General features: G+C 44.8%; 1 protein-coding gene across 2 annotated transcripts in view; it reads right to left on the bottom strand.

Annotated features, from left to right (window-relative positions):
* RFTN2 (raftlin family member 2) overlaps positions 1 to 16,042 on the bottom strand; it is an 81,448-nt gene extending 65,406 nt beyond the window's left edge. The window contains exon 1 of one of the 2 annotated variants that reach the window (XM_075529345.1): positions 15,389 to 16,042. In XM_075529345.1, the coding sequence (XP_075385460.1) occupies positions 15,389 to 15,527 (139 nt within the window). In that variant the 5' untranslated portion in view covers positions 15,528 to 16,042. The remainder of the gene's footprint in view (positions 1 to 15,388) is intronic. The other variant, XM_075529344.1, reaches the window with a different exon arrangement.
* Positions 16,043 to 21,067: the final 5,025 nt, after the last annotated feature.

Below are 21,067 nucleotides of genomic sequence, written 5' to 3'. Positions count from 1 at the left end.
GATTATTCTCAGGTTAGGTGGAACGCTCCAGTGTGGTTCCCCTTTATAGACCTATCTGTTGTTTGGCTAAAAACTGAGCCATGGTGGTGAGCTCAATTACAGAACTGAACCGTGACTGAGGGTCATCCCCTTGGGGGTTCCACCAGGCTCTGGTCACTGATGAGCAAGCTCGATCTATTTATGGTTTTGAGTTCTGCTCCACATTTTCCTCCCACTCCATGGACTTGATGGCGAGGGTGAGCTCCAGGACTTGCCATGGCGGTCCCTTCGAGAGCAGTTGGCGATCGCCACCACCATGTTGTCCTTCTGGTCTCTGAGTCACGGTCATCTATTCGGTGCTGCCTGTGTCTTTCAATCTTCTGCTCACAGACTCCTGGGCTCGAGGCTTGAATTTTCCCTTTGGTTCTTTCAACTTAGGAAATATTGAGGCTGTTCTTCTAACTCCAGGTCTTTGCACATCTCACTGGAATTCTTTGCTCTGTCTCATTGTCCAGTTCTCTATGTCATGCTTTCCTTTCATGACTTTAGCTATTTTATGTTGAAGAACAAGTTTCAGAGTTTGTTTTGACATCCATTTTGGCATTGTCTTCTCTCCCTCTAACGACCTTTTGCTTTTTGAATGTGTGATGTCTGATGTTTTCCCATAATTCATTTCATCTTTGGTCATTAATTTTCTGTAAATTTAGGTAGAATATACTCAAGGTCATATTTCAGCTCTCATGAACTTGTTTTAATTTTCTTAAGTTTCTATTTGAACTTGCCTCTGATTAATTGATGGTCTTTCTTGCTGTTGGCCCTGGATTTGCTTTAATGGATGATATTAGGCTTCTCTATGGTCTCTTTCCATGGATGTAATTTATTTGATTCCTGTGTATTCTTCTACCTGCCCAAGTCCATGGGTGTATTTGCCACTTATGTTGTTGAAAAAGGTATTTGCAACGAAGTTGTTGTTCTTGTAAAATTCTGCCATGTGATCTCCGGTGTTGTTTTTATATTCAAGGTCACAATTTCCAAACACTGATCCTTACTCTTTGCTTCCAACATTTGTATTCCAATCACCAATAATTATCCATGTATATTAATTACATGTTTGATAATTTCAGCCTGCAGCAGTTGACTAAAACCTTCAATATCCTCATCTTTGGCATTAGAAGTTGGTTTGTAAACTTGAATGATAATTGTATTAACTGATCTTCCTTGTACAAGTTTGGATATTTCTTTATCACTGAGAATATTATAATCCCAGATAGATCCTGGTTTTTTTTTATTATTGACAATGACTGTCTCTCCTATTTTTCATTGGAAGACTAGATGATTGTCTGTTCAAGATGACAATGCTGGTCCATTTAGCTCACTAATGCCTAGAAAATACCAATCTTTATGTGTTCCATTTCATTTTTGACAACTTCCAATTTTCCTAGATTCACATTTCATACATTTACTACATTCCAGCTATTACTGGCTGTGTTTGCAGCTGTTTCCTCCCATTCGGAGTCCGCGCCATCAGCAGATGAAGGTCCTGAAAGCTCCCTCCCCATCATTATGCTTGTCTGTACTTTGAGGAAGAAGCTCGTTCTCAGAAGCTCTTTAAGCGCCTTCTCATCTTTGAGAAAGACTTTGAATACTCATGTCCTGGACTATATCAGGCAACATTCCATTCATATCATAAGGTTTTCAGTAGCTAATTTTTCCTCTTCCTAATATTTCTGAAAATCCTGTCTACCATGGGTGACCTTGATATTATTTTAAATACAGGTGGACTATCTTCTAGTATCACAGTGACATGCAAGCTACCAAAGTATGACAAATTGACAGACAAGTAGTGGCTTTTAGACTGTAATAAAAATTAAGTTACAAAGTTTAATATACTTTGGTGGAGTGGTGCCTAGCCTCAAGAACGGCAGTTTGAAACCACCAGCTAGCTCTTCTGGGTGAGAAAGATGAGTCGATTCGCATAAAGAGTTATAGTTTCAGAAACTCACAAGGCAATTCTACCCTGTCCAAGAGGGTCACTGTCCATCAGAATCTACGAGTTTGTTTTTTGTACTTAAGTTTTAGGCTAGGAACATGGACAGTCTTTGTTAGGTAAACTGAGGCACGAAATGAGAAGAGACAGACCATACTCACCGAGGACTGATTAAAAAGCAGGCTTTATTGGGGACAAGTGGACGGGTTCAACAGCCCACAGTAAAACGAAGCTGTGGAAGCCGCCACAGGGGCGCGCTTCAGGGGTATTTTATATGCCCCCCCCCCCCCCCCCCCCCGTGGAAGCTTCTGGAGAGTTGACGTAAGGTGCGGTTTTGCTCAGTGGGGTGTACATGACTGTTTGCTCGTTGTACAAGGTCAGTCTGTTCTGGTTCTAGGAATAATGATATGGGCGGTCTGTGCTTTTAGAGGGTACAGTTGTTGGCAGAACTAGCCTGTTTCTGGGAAACTCAGTCTGGGGGAAGGGTGTCCATGCTTTTACCAGACAGTCCTAATACCAGATACAGAATAGTTAAGTGGATTTTAGCAGCTGTATTTAGGCTGGAATATAACACCTTATAATTTGATCTCCCTCTAGACCCAATGTGAATTTTCCCTAAAATTTTAATATCCTCTGCTTGTCTCTTAGATTGGAGTCCTCTGTTTTACATAGTCATGTTGCAGGGTCCTTGTTTGTTGTTTGCCCTTGTTTTGTATGTTTACCTGCACAGGGAAACTGGGATGGGCGGATCTATGAAAATAGTAGCTGGATTAATGACTGCCTGGGGCGGGGGGTGGGGGTGGGGAGGAGGCAAAGGGAAGAGTGGGAGTGTGGAGAGTCAACACTAATGGTTCAAGAAGGAAGAAAGGGTTCCAAAGGTGGATTGTGGTGATGATTGTACAACTCTTCTTGATACAATTAAACTATTGGATTACAGGATATGTTCATTATAGTTCCACTGACAAAACATACAACATTTTAGTTCCTTAATGCTTCCTTCCCCACCACTATCATGACCTCAGTTCTACCTCACAAGTCCAGCTAGATCAGAGCATGTGCACTGGTACAGATAAGAGCTCTTATCAGAATCCAGGACAGATAACCCCCTCAGGTACAATAATGGGAGTAGCGATGCCATGAGGGTGGGGGGAAGGTGTGGGGGAAAAGGGGAACCAAATCACAATGATCGACATATTACGCCTCCCCACCCCTGCCGAACACAACAGAAACGTGGGTGAAGGGAGACAGTGGAAGATCTGAAAATAATAATTTCGAATTTATCAAGGGTTCATGAGGGTAGGAGAGTAGGGAGAGGGGAGGGGAAAATATGAGCTGATACCAATGGCTCAAGTAGAAAGAAAATGTTTTGAAAAGGATGATGACAACATATGTACAAAGGTGCTTGACACAATAGATGGGTGGATTGTTAGAGATGTAAAGCCTCAACAACATGATTTATAAAAATAATAAAATTAAAAAACAGTAGCAGTAAATAAAAATAAAAATGAAGATATATATTTTTGGGTGGTTGACTCTTTTAAGATCATAATAATTTAATTTGCATTATTATCTGTACACAATTGTTTCCAAACATTAATTAGATAAGAAACTATGAATAGATTTTAAATAATTGTCTGTTACATGTTTTTTAAAGCTATGATAAAATGTTGATCAATATGATGAAAAAAAATCACTGCTCAATAAAATAAGTGCTTTGAATATAATGTCTTACTTATCAAAATGTTTCGAATCACTTAGAAATACACACCCACAACCCAAACACCACGGCCAGTGGGTCAATTCTGACACAGAGCCGAGAAACAGAACTTGATCAGAGCACACTGCCACACCTCTCTCCTGCGGAGCAGTTGGTGACTCAACCTGCTGCCCTTGTAGCTGGCAGCCAAGTGCTTTAACCACCGCACCACCAGGGCTCCTCAGAAACATAAACTGCCATCTTTGTAGTCTCTCATTGATTAACGCATAAATATTTACTTGAAGTAATATCCTGGCAGTTCTTAAAGCACGGTAAAACTATTAAACATGTTAGTACATGACGATATCAGAGTTTTTCGAATGCCTGGAGCGGCCTGCTTCCCAGAAACACACCACAGCCCCCCCCCCCTAATGGCAAAGGTCACTCTGGTCCTGTTGCAGGTCCCGGAACAGGTGTACACGTCTCTGTCACTTCTGAGTGTGTGTCTTGGGACCTCATTTGCCTTTCCCCCACTTCTTCATTTTTTCCCCTTTATTTTTTTAAAAACCATTTTCCCCCTTTGTGAAATGTAACAGACCCCACCCCCTACACACACACACACTCCACAACAGCACAACCAAACCCAAAGCACACTCCCTGCCGTCTCACAGTGCTGGCTCACAGCATCAAACCAACTTCATAGGCGGCCATGTGTAGGGCATCCTCATGGAGAGAAAAAATCGGAAGATGGCCGGCACCCCAGAAGATCCCCACTGGGTCCTTTCCTACCCTAAGAGCTAACAGCGCTCACGACCGTGACTTTTCGGGTAATCACTCCTCAGTCTTCCACCTGAGAGTGCGGTTACCCTGAACCTGAGCTCGCTGTGACCGGAACCCGACAGTGAGCACGCTTGTGTTGGTGCGTTTCTCTCGCAGCCTGGTCATTTCCATTGCAGTTCAAGGGGGTCTTGTGGTCAAAGTGTGAGGGGCTCAAATGCTAACCAAAGGACTGGCACTTTGAACCTGCCAAGCCCTTCCAAGCTCGTGAGACGTAGCACCTGTGTCTTAACGATTACAGTCTTGCAGCCCCTCTGGGGCAGTTCTACTCTGTCCCGCAGGGTCCCGATGAGTCAGAAAATGGGCCAATGTCACTCAATAACAACAGCATAAAAGTCAGCAGACCACAGACTGCGCGCGGCCTGTTTTGCTAGATCGGGTCCGTGGCTGCTTTCCAGGCGCAGTGGCAGCCTGATGGCAGAGAGCCCGTGGTGCACAGTCGAAAGCATTCACTGTCCGGCCTTTGACAGTGAGGTTCGCTCCCCCCGCCCCCCACCGATGTATCGTGTTCCGCTGTGCATCGTGTTCCGTGCATCGCATTTATGTTTCCACTCCACTGGCTTTGAATTTGGGGGTTATTCACACTTTTTGTTTATTACAACTAATGCTCCATGACCATTCTTGTGTGGGCTTCATGGTGCTCACCTGTCATGTTGCTGTGGGGGGACATCTTCAGCAAACTAGATCATGACAGACAATTTTTTCCAAATAGTTGTACCAAGGCACGAAAGCTCTGCTTATATTATCTCCCCTCCAAACTCCATCTGTTTCACCTCCTCCTCGTGATTGTCACCTCCAGCAGTGCGTCTTTAGCTGCCTCTCCCAGGTGTCCGCCTGCCACCATAAATGCGACAAGCCTGTAACAGAACCGGCCTTTCGCCACACAGGGACCAGCCTCCTCCTTCCGAAACACGTAGCATCATTCTTTCCACAGTGACTTAGGCGCAGAGGCAGGACGCCCCCCGGGTTCCTCATTCTGTCTGTCCCTTCGATCCAGACAGCCACAGACGAAGGCAGCCCCTCCTGCGCAAAGCTTCAGGGCTCCTGTGTTCCCCGCAGGCAGGCTCTTCTCTTCAATAGTCTTCACCACCACATGGATGCTTCGGACCTTCTCCCAGCGCCCTGTCCCTGCCCACGGCGATCCCGCATTAGCCAGTTACCATGGGGTTGTCCGAGACTTCCAGTGACCCATGGGTGTCCGAGTCGAAAGAACTGTTCTCCACGGGGTTTCCATGGTGTGTGTGGAAGCAGGCCACCAGGTCCTTCTTCCCAGGAGTCTGTGAGCATACTCTACCGGCCAAACCGGAATGCAGCTAGGGAGTCAACTGTTTGCAATCCAGCCTGGTGTGGTGCCTGTCTCTCTCTCTCTCTCTCTCTCTCTCTCTCTCTCTCTCTCTCTCGTCCATCCCTCTAAGCCATGGTTTATTTAAAATTTTCACAGCTGATAACAAACCACAGTTCTCAGAAGGACTGAGAAGTGGATTCCACTCCAAAGGCACCCTGCTCTTCGCCGGCTGCGGAAGTGGGGGCCTGGAGGTATGGCCACGTTTCAAGACTCGGCTCCACTTGCAAGCCACCGCCCCGGCCGAGGAAACTTTGCTGGCAGAGGGGTCATGGATGTTAACACTGCTGTATTAGAGGCGCCGAGGACCGCCCGCATCCACGATGGCCCAGCACTTGGAATTCTTGAAGCTGCCAAAGCCTTGGCCCAGTGCCAAGCCCATCTTTGTGTGCTTGCACCCAACTGTGATGAGCCTATGTATGCCAAGTGAGTGGACGCCTTAAGTGATGGGCAGCCCACCAGCCTGATGCTGGGTGATGGCAACAAGCAAGCCGGGGAGTGGCCAGGCATCTGCACAACTGACTGGCAGGAAAACCCACAAAGTGTTTGGACACAGTTTGGGGGTTGTTAAGGACGATGGCAAAGAATCGCAGGTGAAGGATGTCATTGATGAATGTACAAATGCAAGAAATGAGTAAACAATAAACCAACTCCCTACCCTTGGTCCTAAATAAAGAAATAAAAATGCACCCTAGTGTGTGTTTATGTTTACTGATGTGGCAAATAGCATTCTGCAATTGGTTGATGAGGTAGTTAGTTTATTGTGCCAACCTGGCCAATAAACACATGTAGGGTTAATTGAAGGGTGGAGGGATAAAGTGCTCAGTGATCCTTGTCTTTCTAGTTCTTGGGTATCTTGCTCTCTGATGGTTGGACCAGGGTGCAGCTGCCTTAGCCAATTCCCTGCTTTAGCTGGCAAGGCTCACTTCCTGCAAGACATCCCTGAGGAGATGCTGCATGGACCTACCCCGATGCTGCCCTGGGTGTTGGAGCAGCCGTGTGGAGACTCCTGCCAGCACTGAGATGTTTATACATTCACTGACTCGGCTTTCCTCCTGCAGTCGGCATCATAGTGTGTGTTTTGTGAGATGGAGGAGGACTTTGTGGATTGATGTTGTACATATGGGTTAATGTTGGACTTGTGGGCTTGGGCAGCACTGGGTCGCGATGTTTTCTTGATGTACACTAATCCTTTATATAAAACTCTCTCTTACACATATGAGTTTCTGTGGATTTGTTTCTCTAAAGTACCCAGACTAACACTGTTGAACACCTCAAATTCAAAAGGCAACATTAAATTCATACTTAGTATCATAAGATAACATTATCTAAGAAGTGAAATAAATTTTAATGACTAGTCCAAATATGTTGAAAAATAACCCACAGATGTAATCTACATATTAAAAATTACCGTATATACTTGAGTAAAAGCTGACCCGAATATCAGCTGAGGCACCTAATTTTACCGCAAAAACTGCATAAAAATGTGCTGAAAACTTGGCTTATACATGAGGATATATGGCAAAAGTTTTACTGACATACAATCCACATACCAGGAAATTCCATGGTTTAAATATATTAAAAAGAGTTGTGCAATTATCACAAGCAATTTTAGAACATTTTTTCATTCTTGTACTCATAATTATTAGCTTCCCATTCCCCCCCAAACTCCTCTGTCATAACTTTTTAACAAACTATTAATCTAGTTTCTGTCTCTGTGGATTTACCTATCCTGGGTTTCATATAAAGAAAATCATACAAAAGAATCTCCCCAAACACAAAAACAATGAAAACAAGAAATCCTCAATGCTAAAGAAAGTAGAACATAATAAAAAGTAGAACAAATTCAAAATGGAGGAAAAGGGAAAAGAAATAATAAGGTGTTGAATTTTAATCTAAACATATCTGCATTAGTCCACTTTCCAATGTACTCTGTTTGAAGGCAAGGCTACGCACATCCCTGGCCAATGGTCAGAGGGGATTCGCCAGAGGCTTAGTCCATGTGCAGATCCTGCATAGAGTTTTGGCTTCCATTGTCACCCATAGCCTTCTGCAAAACGATTTCTCAGAATTTAAGCTCTAAAGCACTTTTCTCCTTAAAACACTTATCTGCACTACTTGTTCCAAACCTGCTATAGTTTATACTTCCATAGGAGAGTCTTCAGTCTTCAGACAAGAAGGTAGAGCCTCCTTATGACGACATTGGTTTCTTACCAAACCTCCCTTAGCTAACCGCTCCACTCACTAGTCCTTGATTACGCCTCAACCTCTTCATCTTTTTCTGCTTATCTAGTCCAGTTGTTTGCTTTCAGGCCCAGTTGAAGTCATAAATTCCAGTGGCTCCAACTCCAGTTGTCTTCCCTTTTCTCTGACACCTCTTACAGTACGCGGTTTCCTCTCTTGTAGCTTGTAATTTATTGTGGTGGTTACATAACCCGTTGTCAATTTGAGACTTAAGAGTGAAGGGGTGGAGTTTAGCCTGTCAATCAAGTCTCCACTTGATGACTTCATTTGGCGGTGCCAAGGAGATAAATAGCACACGCTGGAGGCGGGACACACGCTCACTCCCTGCGAAACACTCCCATTGACAAGACACACGGAGCTACGCGAGTGCTCTGGAGCTAAAGGAGCCACATGGAGACCCCTGCCAGTGCTGAGATGCCTCCACCTCCACTTTATCCACAAGACTTCCCACCCACTGGCCTGGGATCTTCCTGCATTCAGCATTACCGTATGGCTGCATGAGTATAAAGAGGAATATATAGACTAGTATGAGCTGGGATGTTTTCTTAATGTACAATTACTCTTTGCTATAAAACTCTCTCTTACACACATATGAGTGTCTATGAATTTGTTTCTCTAGTCTACCCAGACTAACACATTAATTGTTTGTTCATTCCACAAAATTCCACCCCGAGTCATGTGCCCACACTGTGATAGACACAGAGATGCAAAGAGGGCAAGGTAATTTCTTATTCTGAGGAGGTTATGATCTTAATTGGTACAATTTGATTAACTAGAACATTAAATATGTATGGAGCCCTGGTGGTGTAGTGGTTAAGCTTTGGTCTGCTAACTGTCACATCAGCAGTTCCAACCCCCCACTACTCTGAGGGAAAAGATGAAGCTTTTTGCTCCCATAAAAAACTTTATAACCTCAGAAACCCTGGCGAGGGCTGCCATGACAGTATTGATATGACATTCTTGGGTTTTTTGTTGTTTAGTTTTTGGGTGGGGAAAAACTATCTTATTCCTCTTGTTATTTTGAGTAATTATCAGCATCCTCTGTAGAAAACGCACACAATATGTACTTATTGCTGTTGACAATGATGATGAAATACAATGAGCGTACCTGCTCAAACGATAATGAAACAAGGTAGAGGCCAGCAACATGGTGCTAGATAGTGTCCTAGGCAGTTCCACGAGACATTCGAGGTGGGAGGCTACTTTCTGTCCTTATGTTGAATTTTTAGTATACTAGAAACTTTTCATTCATAAACTGTCTAAAAATATCTAAGAATATTATTATCGACGTAATTTTCTGGGAGTCTATAAGGAGGTAAACTAACTCAGTTTGCAGAATCACCGTATATACTCGTGTATAAGCCGAGTTTTTCAGCACAAAAAATGTGCTGAAAAACGGGTTTGGCTTATACACGGGTCAGTGGCATGAATAGATGTCATCCAGTCAAGCCTGACTAACAAAAGGAGGAAATCTCATGAAGTCTGACATAGAGTTAATAGCAAAGTGGGTTCGAGATGCATGGGAAGACATTCCAGAAGACATGGTGCGACGTGCCTTCCAGAAATGTAGTATTAGTCATGCTATGGATGGCAGTGAAGACTGCACTTTGTATGAAAATGACAGCAATGATGGTGATGACAGCGATCTCAGTGAGGACAGTGTCTATGATGACCTCACACCAGCTGAAGCTCTGCATTGGGATACGGATGATGATGAGGAATCCAGTTTTGAAGGATTTTAACTCTTTCCATTTTAGCGTGGTTGCTGATTGAGCTCAGGGAATAGTATTATTGTTTTGGTTGAACCTCTTTTCCACTTACTGTGCTGGTTTACTAAGGTTAAATGATTTGTCCTTTTATTTATGTTTTTTAATTTAAAATAAGTATTTAAATACATTACCTCACTGATGTCTCAATTTTTAGTAATTTATTTTCATTTGTTTTGATTATTGAAACTCACCAATAGCTTCTGCATTTTCCACCCTAGGCTTATACTTGAGTCAATCAGTTTTTCTGGTTTCCCAGGTAATAATACCTCGGCTTAGACTCGGGTCAGCTTATATTTGAGTATACATGGTAACTTAGCTTTTCATTAAGGAATCCAATAACCACTCATATACACACATACCCCACATACGTTCATCAGCATACATTTATAACTCACTCCTGCCATCAAGTCAAGGCTGATGCATAATGACCCCTTGTGGATTTCTGAGACGCTGACAGTTCACAGGAGTAGAAAGTCCACTCTTTCTCCCAAGGAGGTCCTGGTAGTTTTGAACTGTTGACCATGCGGATTGTAGCTCAGTGCTTAATCACTATACCACCAGGCCTCATTTTTTTTCTTTTAAAAATCATTTTAGTGGGGGCTTGTACAGCTCTTATCACAATCCATACATATATCCATTGTGTCAAGCACATTTGTACATTCGTTGTCCTCATTATTCTCAAAACATTTGCTTTCTACCTGAGTCCTTGGTATCAGCTTCTCATTTCCCCCCTCCCTCCCTGCTCCCCGCTCCCTCATGAACCCTTGATAATTTATAAATTATTATTTTGTCATATTTTGCACTTTCAAATGTCTCCCTTCACCCACTTTTCTGTTGTCCGTCCCCCAGGGAGGAGGTTATATGTAGATCCTTGTAATTGGTTCCCTCTTTCTACCTTCCTTCTACCCTCCTGGTATTGCCACACTTGCCACTAGTCCTGAAGGGATCATCTGTCCTGGATTCCCTGTGTTTCTAGCTCCTAACTGTACCAGTGTATATCCTTTGGTGTAGCCATATTTGTAAGGTAGAAAAGTGTGATCATGATAGTGGGGGTGGTGGGGGGAAGCATTTAGGAACTAGAGGAAAGTTGTATGTTTCATCATTGTTACACTGCACCCTGAATGGCTGGTCTCCTCCCCGAGACTCTTCTGTAAGGGGATGTCCAGTTGCCTACAGATGGGCTTGGGTCCCCAATCTGCACCCCACCTCATAATGATATGTTTGTTTTTTTTTGTTCCTTGATGCCTGATACCTGACCCCTTCAACACCTCTTGTTCACACAGGTTGGTGTGCTTCCTCCATGTAGGCTTTGTTGCTTCTGAGCTAGATGACCGCTTGTTTACCGTCAAGCCTTTAAGACTCCAGACGCTATATCTTTTGATAGGCAGCACCATCAGCTTTCTTCACTACATTTGCTTATGCACCCGCTTTGTCTTTAGTGACCATGTCGGGAAGGTGAGCATCATGGAATGCCAGGTTAATAGAACAAAGTTTTCTTGCAGTGAGCGTATACATTAGTGAAAGACCTCATATTTATAAATTTACTTAAATAAATCTCCAGACAATTTCAAATTTTCACTGATAAACATGAGTCAGATGCAATTAATGAGTTATTACTATTAATCTGCAATGACCCAGAAAACTTATTTAAAACATTGCAATGAAATCTCATGACTGTAGTTAGCAGATCTGACATAAACCGCCAGGAAAAGTTATCCTACCATAACAATAACTGAAGTGTCTCGGGGCAGGGGTCATGCTTTATATTTCTTCTGTATTTCCTAAAATACCTAGTAGAACTTTGAATGCAAGAAATACTGAAATAACTCCTGTTGAGTTACAGTTGTACAAGCGAATAATGTTGTGGCTGTTAGCTGCAAGAGTATCAGTTCAAATGTACCAGCTGCTTCAAAGGAGAAAGATGAGGCTGTGTGTTCTCATAAAGATACCCGATCTCAGAAACCCCAAGGAGTCTTCGTATGGATTGCACCTCAACAGTAAGAAAACAAGAGGCCCCACTACTGGACAAGTAAGCCACATCCCGATAACCAGGGGACAATGTTAACCTTATCACAGATTTCATTTGACTTCAGCTCACAGTCAATGCCCAAGGAAGCCGCGGTCAAGAAATCACATGACATGTTAAACATGGGGCAAATCTGCGCAGAGGCCCCATTAAGGTCCTCAAAAGCAGGGATGTCACTCTGAGGCCAAGCCTTGGTACTTTCAATTGAATTGTTTTATAGGCAAAGAAGACTGCACACCCGACGGACTGCCAAAGGAACAGGCAGGTCGGTCTTGGAAGAAGTGTGGGCGGAGTGCTCCTGGAGGTGAGGACAGTCAGACTTTGCCTTGCCCACTTTGAACACGTTTTCAGAAGGGACAACTCCGACAGAAGACATTATGCTTGGCAAAGTTGAAGTTCAGTGAAAAAGAAGCAGTCCCTCAATGAGATGGATGGATCCAGTGGCTGCAATAATGGGTGCCAAGCAAGGCCCGTGCAGATGGAGCGCAACTGGGCAGCGCTTAGTTCTGGTGTGCTGACTGGACAGCACCTAACAATAACCACAGCCAGTGAGAGGGACGTTTCCAAGTGGATTACTGCATTTCATCCTGAAAACAAGTGTCGAGGAAAGTGCCTCTAGAATCTTCAAGATAGAGATGAAGAGACTGAAAGGTGGCAGTTCACTTACTTGCCATTGCTAGTGAAGAAAAGAGCCTGATTCAGAAGTCACCAACTTTAACTCCAGTCTGTCTTCCTTAGTGATCATGCTATTCTTTCCCCGCCAAAACCCAAAGGCAAAATGGACAAATAAATAAGTGATGGGGGGAAATAAAGAAAAAAAATAGGGGAAGGCAGTAAGGATGTGTAAGTTATTTTTGGAGATGAAGGCCAGAAAGGTAGAAGGTGAAGTGAAGGGCAAGTGAGTGTAGTTGTAATGGAGGAGGTGACATTGATACACTCTGCGGGGAAATGTAAATAATGTCTCATTCCTCAAAATTAAGGATGGAGTCCCTGGGTGGGGTAAAGGGTTAAGTCACTTGGCTGTAAACCACGAGGTTGGAGGTTTGTGCCCACCCCGAGGTGCCCTGGAGGCAAGGTCTGGCGATCTGCTTCGAAAACACCAGCCACTGGAAACTGTGAAGCACAGTTCTACCGTGTTGTACATGGAATCTTCTTGAGTTATAGCAAAAGTCTGGCTCTATAGCAAACGGATGCTTCTGTCTTTGCTCTGGCTTTTAAAGTTAAGTAAGCATCACTAAAACTTTATGTAACATTATCTGAAAAGTACCCATAAAGTTGCACGCACACACGTGTGTGTGTATGTGTGTGTGTGTGTGAGAGAGAGAGAGGGAGGGGTGGAGAGAAAGGGAGAGAGAGAGAGGCAGACCGAGAGAACAGGAGATGAAATTGAATGGGAAATAAGTCTACGGCACTGGGCATTTCCCAGAGGCTCCACCTTTTGCCCCACTGGGACTTTTCACCCAGCCCTGCTCCTTGGCCTCTGCTTGGAAGAGTTGAGGCCAACCCGGGAGACAGCATGCCCCTTGTGAACAAACACAGCTGTCACCGGGCCATTTTGTTTGCTGGAAGGTTGCTGCTTGAGCGGTAGCCTCTCAGAGGCACGAGGGCCGCTGGCTTCATCTGTCCTCAGAGCAATCCCGGGACAGAGCAGTGTGCTCCTGGGAAGGCGGGGACCCTTTAACCCACCGAGACTCCGCCTCTGTTCCCAGAGTGGAGGGTGGAGGTCCCAGGCTACAGAAGAGAGGCCCAGAAAAGAATCAACTGGAAAGTGGTGTGAGGAGCGAGGCTGGTGATGAGCTCCGTGCTGGAGGCAAAGCGAAGAGAAAACCAGGCCAGGAGTGCTGCGACACAGAGGAACCAGGTGCCTTAAAAAACAGGTCTGCCCTGGGTCTAGCATCACACACTCCACCATGCTTGCACGATAAAGCAGCATTTTTCTGAAACGCACCCTCTTAAAAAATAACCCCCAAACCAAAACAAACAAAAACCACACCCTCTTAAAGCTCCCAACCCCAACAGGGGAAGGCAGAGAGGCCATTCCTTATTCAAGGAGAAGGGTTTTCTGCTCATGACAAGCCCAGGTTAACTCAAGGATGACCCCCTTTACACACGTTTGTGAAATTGTGAAGCCTGCCTAGAGGGGATGAACCAGAAAACCCTTTTAAGTGACTTTGAGCAAATCTAGAGATGCAAATCAAAGCACATCTGGCCTGCCACTTCCTGAATGGATAAGGTTTCTTCAGGTTACGGAGGAGTGTGTAGTTTGTGTGCTCTGGAAGTAGCCGACGAGACAACAAAGCCTCCCATCACAAGCATTTTTTCAGATAAAAAAAAAAAGTATATTACAAACAAAACGTTGGTTTCTTCGGCGACTTCTTTGAGCCTCACCAGTCTATTTTTTTACTTTCATAAATAAAAAAGAAAATTTAAAATAGTGTCACTGTTCCTTGGGAAGCCTTGAATATCGTCACAGTTTATGTCCACGACTCTGTAGGTCCCTGGGGGGTGGGGGGCGTTATTTACTGGCCAGCTCAATTTTTGACAAAGAAAAATGGGCCGCTCTCGCGCCTGTCGCACAAAGATGCACTGTTTCTAAAGCAAGCGCCCGGGGTGGGGGTGGTAAGGGTGGCAGGGCCCGGGGAGGAAAAGTGTGTGCAGACTGACCCCCCAAAAATGGTATTACACAGCATTAAAACGTAGTTAGTCTAAAATGCCCATGCCCTGGCAACAGGGTGGCTTCTTGGCATTCAGCGGGCAGCGCTGTCATCTGCAAGTTCCAGCAGCAGCCGTTCCTTTAGCCGCAGCTCGCCGAGCAAGAGGCGCGCGCTGCGGGCAGCTGTACAGTGCTGGAAGTTTCCAAAAGGGGCGAAGCGAAGTGCTTGGGAAGTTGGGCTGCCCCTGCGCCTGCCCCAGAGCTGCCATCTGGGCTTGTTTATTTGTCTTGCCAACTTTCTGGAAGAAGAGCGTCTCTGTTAGAGACCGGGCCCTGAGCAAAGAAAGTGCCTCCCACCAGACCACCTTTCCCGCGCCCCCACCCCCGCCCTGAATGGAAGGCAGCACCTCACAAAAAGGAGCCTCAGTGGTCTTAGCAAAGATCGCTCTCCCGAGACACGCAATAGTCCCCGCACGCCACCTTCTACAGAGCCCTTCACCAGCACAGACTGTCCGGCAAACCAGGGCTCTGTCGTCTCGAGAGGGACGAATTTCCCATGTATATCCTTCGATGAGGATGTGGTTCCGAAATGAAAGAACTGTTCTCTAGAGGCGCTTCTAAATTGATAGGGCTCTAAGAGCCATGTTACACAAAACAAAAACAAACAACACCCCAACAAGCAAGCAAACCAACCAGAATCTTTCAGAACATAGTTAAGGAACAAGGCATTGTCGTTAGATTCATTTTACAATCTGGTTATGGAGAACCGACTTAACATTAGCCAGCCAGCAATGTGGAAGCATTAATACTCTCCTCTTTGAAACATTTCCACGAGCAAATAAAAGCAAGAAGTACCTTGTAGAGTAAAGTCCAGTAATCGATATTCGTAAGCAAACTCTGTCTTTGTTTCCACTTGGGGTCTCTTCAGGGTAGAAAATATTTTTCCAGGGCTGCTGTCCTCCGGATCCTCCAGCTTTCTGAGTCCGCACCCCATGGCAAAATCTGTAAGGGATTAAACGGCAGGAAAGGGAGGGCGGGCGGCAGAGCCTGCTGTCTGAGCTGCAAAAAGAACGTCGCAGCCGGACTGCTTTGATCTTGTTTTCCGCTCATCTATAAAGACTCCAACAGAAAACTTTGGAGCCCACAAGAAGGAGCTGACGACTTTTTCTCTGCATCTTTCTGAAAAGCCCCTGGACCCATGATTCAGCTACCGCTCCGGGAGGCTGGGCTTGATTTGAGAGGAAAAAGCAAGCTGTTACAATTTAGCCGAGAATTTCCATGCCACGTCAATTTACAGCCAGCCCCCTACCCGAGTTCTGTCGCGTGCTTTGTCTAGCCCAGTTGGCTGGGGGAGAAAGAGGTGTCTCAAAACAGAAATCAGAAGGCAAAAGTGCAACTTGGGTGTAATTATCCACAAGTGGAAGATCTATTCAGACGAAGTGGCATATAATTCCTTTTCTGTTCCCCCTACCCTCCCCGTCCCTCTTTCCTGTGCCCATACTCTTTTTCCCAAGAAAGCAAAAGGACTCACACGCGTATGCTCGTGGGGCGGGGAGTGTGTGGGCGGGGAGGGCGGGGTGGTGGTCGTGGTGGTGGGGTAGAGATCTGGTCAGAGTGAAGGAATGAAAAAAAAAAAAAAGATTCTCAACATGGTTGGAAAGAAAAATAATTTCCAGAAAAGGAAGTCAGCTTTAAGGGGAAATTTTGAGGAATGTGCATATAAAAGGAGAATTATCAAGTAAAGAGGGAAAATATATCCTTTTAGTTTTTAGGAGCACTTCTGAAATTTCTTTACCTAGGAAATATTTTGTTTGTTTGTTTTCTGGAAAAACCATATGCTGATTGAAATAGTCAGGTGCGAACATTTTCTATTAAAGTATTTTAATAAAAGACTTAAATTAATTGCAAAGGAGAGAAATCAACTGGATAATTTGTTATGCCAACATCATTAAAATAGCAGAAAGCTCTCTACTATTAGAAGGTAGAAATGAATATAACATTTGTCTAGGCTCCAAAGAGGCACCCTCGTGGTGTAGTCGATATGTGTTGGGCTGCTAACTTCAAGGTTACCGGTTCAAAACCTATACCTGCTCCTTGGGAGAAAAATGAAACTTTCTACTCTCATAAAGATTTACAGTCTTGTGGGGGTAGTGGTGGTGGAATGCAGAGTCTTAGAAACCCACAGGCACAGTCCTATTCTGTCCTATAGGATCCTTATGAGTCAGAACCCACTTGGTAGCAGGGAGTGTGAGTACATTTAGAGGCTCCAAAGTCCAAAGTATTCCCAAGGAGGGGAAAAAAGACAATCTGATTTATCCAACTGTACACATTGCAATTTACCTGCAGTCGAGAAGAATTTATAATTGACCAAGTAAGAGCATTTATTTCACAAATTACAGGAAGAATGGTGTGTGCTTCAATCTGACTTGCGTTCAAATTCTGCTCCAAGGACTGCACCTTGGGCAGGGCAATTTCTCTCTTCAAATTTTCATTTCCTTTTCTGTAAGATGAAGCCACTAAGAGCACTAACTTCATAGGCTTGCTTTGAAGGTTGAGTGAGATAATCTTTGTGGAATACTTGTGACGTGCATGTATGATTTAATTTGTAATGTGTATCTTCATAAGGCGGGGTAGGTGCAGTAATAGGAAGGAAGCCATTCTGCCACCACTCCCATCATCTGTGGAAGGAACTCTGACCGCCTCTCAGACCCCAGGCAGCCTCAAGCTTGCCAAGATGTTTCCAAGTGCACGTGAAAGCCCTCAAAAGTGGGCTGTTTTGGTTGTAGATCATGCTGACCACTTACGTCTTCCTTCTGGCAACTTGTTTTTAGAGGGTTTTCTTCTTTTCTTCCCCTAGTTGTTTTTGTTTTATTAGGGGCTCATACAACTCTTATCACAATCCATACATACATCAATTGTGTAAACACTTTTGTACATTCATTGCCCTCATCATCCTCAAAACATTTGCTCTCCACTTAAGCCCCTGGCATCAGGTCCTCATTTTTCCCCTCCCTCCCCGCTTCCCCCTCCCTCATGAACCCTTGATAATTTATAAGTTATTATTTTGTCATATCTTGCCCTGTCTGATGTCTCCCTTCACCCACTTTTCTGTTGTCCGTCCCCCAGGGAGGCGGTTATATGTAGATCCTTGTAATCAGTTCCCCCTTTCCACCCCACCCTCCCAGTATCGCCACTCACACCCCTGGTCCTGAAGGGATCATCCGCCCTAGATTCCCTGTGTTTCCAGTTCTTATCTTCACCAGTGTACATCCTCTGATCTAGTCAGACTTGCAAGGTAGAATTGGGATCATGTTAGTGGGGGGAGGAAGCATTTAGGAACTAGAGGAAAGTTGTATGTTTCATCATTGCTACATTGCACCCTGACTGGTCTCCTCTCTGAGACCCTTCTGTAAGGGGATGTCCAGTGGCCTACAAATGGGCTTTGGGTCTCCACTCTGCATGACCCCCTCCCCCACTCACAATGATATGATTTTTGTTCTGATGATACCTGATACCTGATCCCTTCGACATCTCGTGATCCCACAGGTTGGTGTGCTTCTTCCATGTAGACTTTGTTGTTTCTGAGCTAGATGGCCGCTTGTTTACCTTCAAGCCTTTAAGACCCCAGACGATATATTTTTAGATAGCCGGACACCATCAGTTTTCTTCACCACATTTGCTTATTCATCCACTTTGTCTTCAGCAATTGTGTTGGGCAGGTGAGCATCATAGAAGACCAATTTAATAGAAGAAAGTATTCTTGCATTGAGGAAGTACTTGAGTGGAGGCCCAATGTTCTTCAGCTACCTTAATACTTAACCTATAAATATATGCATATAAATCTATTTCCCCATCTTCATATATAAATATATTTGCATATGTACATGCCTTTATTTAGGCCTCTATAAATACCCTTTGCCTCCTAGCTCTTTCTGCTATGTCCTTTGACTTTCCTCTTGTCCCACTTTTATGCTCAGTCTTCATTCGGATTTCAGTAATTCCTCCTTGTTACATTACCCTTGATCATGCCCTACCAGGCCTCCTACACCCTCCTCACAACGGATTTGTATCACTTGTTGTTCCCTTGTCCCTGTGTTTGTTAACACCACTTCCTTTCCCCCACTTCCCCCTTTCCCCCATGTCTCCCCGGAACTGTCTGTCCTATTGTTTTCTCCTTCAGATTGTTCATCCAGCGTATTTTATTAGACATACCTGCGGAGATAATAACATGCACAAAAACAAGAGAGCGCAAAACCGAGCAACAATATGCAACACAACAACAACAACAAACCAATGACAAAAAACAAAACACAACAAGAAAGAAAAGCTTGTAGTTAGTTCAGGACTGTTTGTTGGCCTTTAGGAGTGTTTTCCAGTCCAGTCTGTTGGGGCATCAAGCCCTGGCTCCCAAAACTACCTTTGACATTCCCTGGAGACCTCGCTACTCTGTTCCCTTGCCGTTGTTGCACCCCCTTAGTGTTTTGCCTCGGTGTGGCGGGATTAGATCGGGCGCAATTCCCACACTGTGTCTCCAGTGTTGTCCCCTGTAGAGCTATAGGTCAGTGAGGTACGTCGTGTCTCATAGTGGGGCTGGCCATGTGGTCCTCTTTATGGACTGGCTGCTCTAAGTGGGAACATCATACTCAAGGCTTGGTGGGCGAGGATGTGCTCCACTCTCTCCTCATCCCCCTTCATCTGCTCTCGTGTGCTCTGATTAGTTATGTCCCTCTCCTGGAGCTGCATATTCAGTGTCATCCTTTGAAATACATTCTTCTGGGGGGAGGGGCAGGTGTCCACGTAGTTGGGATTTGGGCCGGCCCCCCAGACCTCTCCACTGGTTCCCTGCTCCAGCTGGCATGTTGCATTCACACCGTGGAGCACTGGGTGGAAGTCTGGTCTCTCGAGGGTTTCCTTCTTGACAGTGTTTTTGATTGAGAAAATGTCTAGAGTCCTTCAGGCTCAAAGATGAGCCTCGTGCTGAGCAACTGCTGCCTCGAAAGAGAGCAGACTCTGACCCCATGTGACTCAGTGGCCCAGTCACAGTACATTTGTGTCTGTCACTTTTCACAGCCTCTTTTGTAGGATGGACTTTGGGCCCCAGGACGGCAGCAATAAAATCTTAGAACCTCACTTTACCTGATTATGAAGTTCCCTTTTTAAGGGCTTACTGTTCAGGCATTGAAGGAGGTGTTGAGTATACTGAGATCATCAGACATGGCCTGTGCCCTAAAGACCAAAACAAACCAAACCAAACTCACTGCCATCGAGTTGATGCCAACTCACAGTGACCTTATAGGGCAAGGTAGAACTGCCCCTGTGAGTTTCTGAGGTTGTAACGCTTTATAGGAATAAAAAGCCACATCTTGCTCCTGCAGAATGGCCGGTGGTTTTGAACTGCTGACCTTGAGGACTGGGTTTAAGAGGAAATGGCAGACTTAAACACAGATCAGGAAGTATGCCTAAGATGCTCCAGAAACCTAAAGAGCGGTCTCTAACTCAAGCTGAGTTTTAGAGAAAAGTTCTTGGAGAACGACATCCGAATTATCTTGAGGAATAAAGATGTGTAATTAGGAGTGTGCATGAGTGTAAGCATGAACAAAGGCACAAAGCAGTACGGCCGACATGCCTGGAATATAAACCTTTGAAAGAAGACTAAGCTGCAGGGCAGGCAAGATCCAAGGTGCACTGGGCTTTGAATGCCAGCTGAGAGGAATGCAGGCACAGGGAGTGAAGGCCACAGGGAGACAGGGAGCAGGTTTTGCAGGGGCGTAGCATCAGCTGGCATTTTAGGTAGGTCACTGGGCTGCTTTGAGGAGGATGGTTTTAATAGGAGCAAGAGTGGAGGGACAAGAGTCAGGAGATCACTGTAATAGCTTCATGGGGAGCTGATGACTGACGAAAGAATGAAGACATCATGTGAAACACTAATCGGCCCTTAAATGATTTAACACAGCTCACCAAACCAAAAAAACCCAAACAAACTCACTCCCATTGGGTCGATGCCCACTCACAGCGACCCTGTAGGGCAGAGAGTGAACTGTCCGCGGTGGCTTCCTGAGACAGTAACTAACTCTTTCCGGGAGACGAGAGTCCGGCTTTCTCCCCAGGAGTGGGCGCTGGGGTCACACTGCCGCCCTGTCTCACCAGATGCTGGCAACCACACTTGAAACTCCACTTAGGCATTTTTCTCTTCCCCTAAAATGTCATATGACCAAAAACAATATTTAAAAATATAGTTATACCTGTTAATATGACACATACACCTGCTATTTTCATACTTACGTCATGCAAACCAACCATTGTGTGAAGACAAGTAACACTTTGACTATTTCCAGATTTTTGAAGTAAATACATGTATATTTTTCTTTTAAATGAAGAAAAGCTTTGCTTAAGGGTTGCCCACTTGCTGGAGTAAGTCTGAATGACCCCACTCTTCGGGAGGACAGCTGGTGCTTACTGGTTTCCAGTTGTGCTTAGCGTCTGGTTGGAATTTGAATAAGTGAAAGCCTAAATAACATAGGTGAACGTTCCCTG

The sequence above is a fragment of the Tenrec ecaudatus genome, chromosome 13 (assembly GCF_050624435.1).
Source record: "Tenrec ecaudatus isolate mTenEca1 chromosome 13, mTenEca1.hap1, whole genome shotgun sequence".
NCBI lineage: Eukaryota > Metazoa > Chordata > Mammalia > Afrosoricida > Tenrecidae > Tenrec > Tenrec ecaudatus.
Note: the sequence above shows the minus strand (reverse complement) of the source record. Positions and strands in the feature narration are given on the sequence as shown.